This window comes from Pinus tabuliformis, chromosome 2_2 (genome assembly GCF_031772625.1).
Source record: "Pinus tabuliformis cultivar Carrire ecotype Pingquan chromosome 2_2, CPIR1, whole genome shotgun sequence".
NCBI classification, from domain to species: Eukaryota; Viridiplantae; Streptophyta; class Pinopsida; order Pinales; family Pinaceae; genus Pinus; species Pinus tabuliformis.
Genome location: NC_142300.1, coordinates 1,208,436,562 through 1,208,443,309, shown reverse-complemented (window position 1 = coordinate 1,208,443,309; position 6,748 = coordinate 1,208,436,562). Strand labels below are relative to the sequence as shown.

Below are 6,748 nucleotides of genomic sequence, written 5' to 3'. Positions count from 1 at the left end.
ATCTACAGCAACTGATTGACATCCTGGCCAGGCTTTAGAGAGGATCATTTCTAGAGTTTTACTATTACATTTTGTCTCTTGGAAAAAACATATTTGCGGCTTTTCCATTTTTACCATATTTTTAAGCATTCTGAGTTTACCTGGGCCATTGAGCCCTCTTAGGTTCCATGAAATGAGCTTCATCAGTCACTATTGGAGGATGGCTTGTAGTACTTCGTAAGCTTAGCATACCTACCGGAGTCTACCAGAATATTCCCGACCACTATTGTTCTTTGGAGGTCAGTTCTTCTTCCCCTTTTTTTGGAATCTTTTGGGGTTTGGCTTAAATCCCATTGACTTCCTGGCTGGATGCCAAGCTGATTTTGATGATAGGCCCTGGAGATGACCATTTCCAGTTTGTCAAGCTGTAACTCTGGGATGCTTTCATATGCTTTCTTCTTGCATGCTGCTTCTAGTTCGAGTATGTCTAATCCATGTAGATCTATACTTTCCGGTTCTTCCTCCATTTGTTGCACCTGATTGTCGCCTTCCTTAGGTATGTCTGGACCCTAGAAGGGGCCTGGGGTTCCATCAACCTCCATTTCATTGTCTTTTTCCCGCTACTTTTCTTTGCTTGCCGTGTTGTGGTCTGGGGGATCTTTGGAAGAAAGGGGATTGGATGGAGGGGCCGCGAGAGGTGGCTAGGAAGAGGAAGAGGGGAGATCAGCGTTTGGGGGAGAGGAAATGGTATGCTCATCTGTGACATGAGCTAGGATTCCAAAGATGTTCTTGACTGCATGATCAGAGGTGATGTTCTGTTTGGGTTTCTTCCCTGTTGATGGTTTTTTATGCGCTCGCTTGTGGGTAGGGGCCTTTGTGAAGCCATCATGGGTCTGAGAATCGGTGGGGGAGGAGGCTTTAGCTTGAACATTCAGGGGGGAGTCTCTAAAAAGATGCCCTATGGCATGACATTTACGGCAGCGAAACGGAACATGTTCATAGTCTAAAGGCTGGATCCACTCATAGTCACGGTGAGAGAGACTTACCGATTCTGGCAGGGCTTTGTCTAGGCGCATGAAGACGCAGATGCGGGCGTAAGATGTATATCTTCGTAGTTTCGTTTCTTCAGCAGTCCTTATATATTCCCCCAAACCATTTCCAATGTTTTTCAGAATATCCTCATCCCAGTATTCATCTGGCAGTGAGTATAGTCTTATCCAGACTGGTGCCCATGTGAGATCCTCCTGATCCGGGTTGAATCTGGGAGCCCAGTCCCGTAAGTATAGGCCAGCTGAGTTGAAGAAGTAAGGTCCCTCAACCAGGATTCTGTATTTGTCTTCCAGACAAAAAAAGATCGCTGTGAAGAATCCCTTTGGGCCTAACTGCAGAGTCACATCTCCCTTAGGTTTCCATTTCGCTGCAATCCAACTGTGGAGGGCTTTTTCCGTCGGCCAAAACCCTATAAATTTCCCAATGAGCGCATGATCCATCATATATTGGATTCTTGCTTCTATTTTTTCCCCCGACAGTTCGATTCTGGGTCGATCTGTAGCTATAGGTTTGCAGGTGGTCGAAGAGACCCTCTGGGTACCATCTGTTTGGTTTTGCTTCCCATTCTCTCCATTTACCTTAGCTTCCAGGTTTTCTTTTCCCTTGCGCTCATTCTGGCGCGGGGTTTCTTGATTGATGTCGTTCTCATGGATCGATCCAAATCGTATTGTTCTCTCGTTTTGGTGTTGTACTTTGTGTGCGATGGGGGAGGTTGCCGAGGCCCCCCCCGGGGGTCGCCCATGTGCCCTGCGACCTCTTACAACACTGTTGAGAGATGCCTGTTCGTGTAGTCAGGTCCTTGTTGGTTGTCTGCGCAGATCAGTCTGCGCCGTCTGAGCGTGGTGCAGAACCCTAGCCGCTATCTCCAGAGCTCCTTCAAATTTAAATTAACCTTGCTCACTTTGTTAAGTAACCTTGAAAGATTAGATTTTTCTAAGTTGTTTTGTATGTTATTCATTTTATTTTTATTTTTTGAAATTTTACTCTTGAGTGTGAAGAGAAATCAGAGCATGAGAAAAATAAAATCTGGTGTATGTAGTTCTACATTTTATTTATATTTTTTTGTATGCCTTAAAATTTATTGCATTTACAATGTCAAACATTGATTTTAACCTTTGCATGAAAAATTACGGAATATGTCTTCCAGATGTTCATAACAACTTAGTTTAGATACAATTGTTATGGAGTTTTATTTAGGAGATCTAACGATAACATTGAAAATAAAATTAAACCAAGGATAGTTAGTATCATTGACTCCTGCAAAGATAGAGGTATATATTCTTATTGGGTTTTACGATATAATAGAGGAGCTTATTAAGTTTAAGATTTAAGAACAACAATTAAACTGTATTAACTACCAAACTAGCCTAGATCCATTTTAACTCTGAATCTATTAAATGCCAAAATGAATCAACTAAAAAAAATCTAATATTAATTTCATACTAATACATATTAATATGAAATAAATAAAAGTGGAATTTATGAGATGCAAAATATTTATAGAACTTGAGCAATAAAATATTTATTATGTTAAAAAAAGATTATGAATTGGAAATTTTAGATGTGAAAAATGAAAAAGTTAAATGTGGCACAAGTGAGGTGACTTGCCAGAGTGATTTTGATGACTTTGATGATTTAAACACTAATTGAAATTGAAATTCCACACTTGATTGAGAAAACGGATAAAATAGTATGCCGTCCATCTTTCTCCTCTCTTTGTCTTCCCATCACGTCATTGGACACACGCGCTTACCCCATGAAAAGAAGATCAACAAAAAACATTGGAAGCGACACAGAAATGGCAGTCTTCCTTTTTACCTGATCCCTCTTGGTGCCTTCAATTCTCTAAAATGTTTTGCACACAAGTATTTCGAAAGGGGATGTAAACTAGGCTTTTCTATAGGCATTGCAGTGCACACAACAATTAATACAAGTCTACTGAGGTTTGGATAATGCAATCAACAAAGTGCCATTCGAGGAAAGAACGGGTAAGCGTTCCCAAAGCCCTCCACGCTTAGACACATAAATTTCTCATTGATTCAAATGCCATTTCTTCAATTTCTTTGGATCCGCTTTTTTGTTAAAGATTAATTTGATAGACACAGTCCCCATTGCTCAGATGTGCTTCTATTGATAGACACAGTCCCCATCACTTAGATGTGCAATTTATTTTGGCTCAAACTGCACTACATGGGATATTTACGAGGACATATCTAATTTGGGTTGAATATTGACTGCCAAATTTGTAGAGTTTCATGTCATTTGCATGGACAACAATGCTTGTGCAAGTTCTCAGGTTAATTTGGAAGTTTCAATCAAACACAGAATTTATGTGTCTGAAAACTGAAATGAGCGTGGAGGGTTTGCAAGCTTGCGATTTCTTTCCTCGACTAGCACATTGTTTCTTGACCTGTAAAATAACTTGCAGCAGAATTCAATTGATCGAGAAAAAAATATATGGAAGATGTGATAATATCACGCAATTAATTATTACTTATCCACTTTGTGTTGAGATTTAGGATCTTGGCAGGGAAGTGCTGAGCCCAATCCATGGCAATAAGTTTTTTCATTATTTATTTTTATTTTTATTTTTCAACTGAAGAAAAGAAGTAGTTTTTAGGTATATACAATTTTGTTTGGGATTGGATCACCTAACTTGCCTAAACAAATCTCCCCACTTAACTGTTGGACCACATTCAAGATTAAATTTCCATTATGTCTACCGCTTTCTTGTGCATTTTCAGGATACACAATCAAAAAGAAAATCAATGAATTGCAGAAGTTTAAGAGCTGAGGGCTCAAGTCCATGGAAGATAGGGTTTGACTTCATGGCCCAATTTGTGATACACCAGTCTGGTATGGTAACAAATAAATTCAATTTATGATTGTGCAAATTTTCACCATTAATTATTATATAGTTGATTATTATATTGTTGTAGCTATTTTTTTGGAAGCAAACGTGATAGAGTTTCTTAAATGTTTTAGAATTTTTGAAAGCTCTTCACAATTTGCTTCTATGAAAGGAAAATTATGACAACAATCAAATCAAAGTTAAATTAGATTGGTGCAATATTATGAAGAAACACAAATATGAAAAGAAAGGGAGCTACGAAGTGCTCCCACCTTGTCCAGCCTAATGCTTTCAGATGATGCACCTCGACGATGTAAATAGTTGGGTGCTACACTTGCCTAGTAATAAATTTCTTCGAACTACATGTGAATCACATTATTAACAGGACATGGTCATACCATGTTCATGATTTATCCTTGAAAGATTGTGAAGCTCATTTAAAAATCAACAATTATTCTTTGATGCAGCAGGCCCGCCACGACTAATCTAGATCTAGGGAAGTTTTAATTTTAGACTACTTTTGCAAACTTTGCTGAAAAAGAAATTTCATTGAGAAAATATATTTTGTTTTGAAGAATATATGCAGAGCAGGCGCCAAGGATTAAAAAAACCGTGTTAATTTTTTTATAATAGAATCATGTCAAAATGGATATAGAAAAAATTCAGGGGATATATAGGTATTTTACCCCTGAGGGTTAAAGCAGTCAATGAAAGAATAACATTGTCTAAAGGTTATGTGCTTGAAAAAATATTCTAACAGAATTTTGATGAAATTTAGTATAAATTTTTGGAGATTCAGGGGTTAAGTTTTAGAATTTTGAACGTTTCAGAAGTTTTGGAAACTTTTGAATCCATTTTAACCATTTAAAAAAAGCTTAATTTTAGATTTTTAAGGAAAGAAAGAAACAAAAAATAACAGAATTCCCATTGTTGAATTTTTTTTTTTTTTGTCAAATAAGAGTGGAGCCTTCTATAATTGAAAGAAAGATTACATAATTTACAAGGCCTTACAATGTAAGGACAACCACGGGCTAACCCTATAAATGGCAACCAACTACACAGCCCAAAAAAGAACCCGAAACCCTCAACCTGAGGCTTACAAAAAATCAATCTCCATCCAAGATCTCGTGAGATCCGATGGTCACGAAACTAGCATTTTGGCAACAAGCGTCCCTTTTACCTGGTGCACAGACCCGATAAGGAAAGTGAGCCAGAGTTATCAGAGGCTCAAATTTATCATAGATTTTGAAGGGCCAGACCCTATATCTCACACAATAATGAGATCATCTTTAGACTTTTGTTTGCAGAATTAGACAAATTTTGTTGGCATAAAACTAGGACTTCTATTGCCTTGACCAGTAATGAAAGGTTGGAGGTCTGAGATATATTGGGATACTATCTTGAAGAAGAAACTTATTTGTAAATATTAATTGAAGGCACATTTGCATCTTGGTTGAGTTTGCTTGGAAACTCTTTGAATTCATTTCTTTGGACTTAGAATATTTGAAGAAGTGTGTGTTGGCTTGAGGCAAAAAATCTTGGAATACCACTAAGTCCATTGAGAATATTTTTGAGATAGTTATTGAAGACATTGTTGAAGACTCCCTTGAAAATATTTTGAAGAATCCCATGAAAATATTTTGAAGAGGCTTAGAGTAGGTACATAACTAGGGCTTCTCATTGAAGACACGTTGAAGATTTGTGAAGATCATCAGAGACTATGTTATCATCATGAGGTGATCTTGGAGATCTTGTTTGGGTATCGTGAAAAGTAGTGGAGACAACTTCATGATAAGACAAGGTCATTTATGAAGTGACGTGGAGACTAAGTGAAGGCATTGCTTAAGATTGACATGGATCGTTGAAGAATACATTGGGAACCGTGAAGTATAACCAAATACATTTTGAACAAGTGAAGCTAAGGGGTGGAGCCTCGAAAAGAAAAGATTGGTGCCTTGGAGGATAGGCTTGGAGCCCTAGAGGATCAGAGTCCTCAAGAAATCAGGTCGGAGCCTGAACTAGATATAAGATTGGAGCCCTTAAGGTTGGTGCCTCCAAGTTGACAAGGTTGGAGCCTTGGAAGTCCAAGTCAATGTTTAGCAAATACAGGTTGGAGCCTAGGAGATTGAAGATTGATGTCTTTCATCTAGGATTGGAGCCTTGCATATAGTATACTTGATTTATTGTAAATAAGAAATTAATAAAAGCATTTATTCTTATTGTCCATTTTGTGTTCTAAATATAAGTGATCTAACTGGTAAAAGTAACAATTGAAAAGAAATATTGATTCACCCCCCCCTCAGTATTTGCAACAATTAGTATCCAATCCAGTACTTTCTCTCAAAGCCTAACAACTTGAAGGTAGATCCTTAGAACACAAATGGAAAAGCCAAGGAAGAAAGCCTCCAATCCTTCTAAAGATGTCTCTTCTTCAACCGTGAAACATGAAGATAATAAAATTGGAAAAGCTCCATTGTTCAATGCAAACTTTGATGTATGGAAGGTAAGAATGAGAAATTTCTTAATGGATCAAGGCGTTGAAGTATGGGAACCAGTGATTACTGATGGCATGATGGACGAAGAATCCAAGGAGTACAATGCAAGAGTGATGAAGGAAAATTTGAATGGGCTACCAGATTCTATAAAGGCCAATTTGGAGAAATGTTTGTCAACCAAAGATATATGGGACAAACTTCATCACATTCACTTAAAAGGAGCATTGACCATGACCTCTAGTCAAGAAGATAAGGGAAAGCAAAAAGGAAATCTAGAAACCATCAAGGAAGCTGAAAATAATAGTAATGACATTAAGGACATAGAAGACCTAGAAGAAGAAGAAAGTAAAGAAGACTTTGAAGAAGATTTCAT

At 37.7% G+C, this 6,748-nt stretch overlaps 1 protein-coding gene across 1 annotated transcript; it reads right to left on the bottom strand.

The window, feature by feature from the left end:
- Positions 1–680: 680 nt before the first annotated feature.
- Positions 681–1,469, bottom strand: LOC149197824 (uncharacterized). Its single transcript, XM_089408820.1, has one exon. It carries the CDS (start codon positions 1,467–1,469, stop codon positions 681–683), a length of 789 nt encoding a protein of 262 aa, XP_089264946.1.
- Between the last annotated feature and the right edge of the window lie 5,279 nt (positions 1,470–6,748).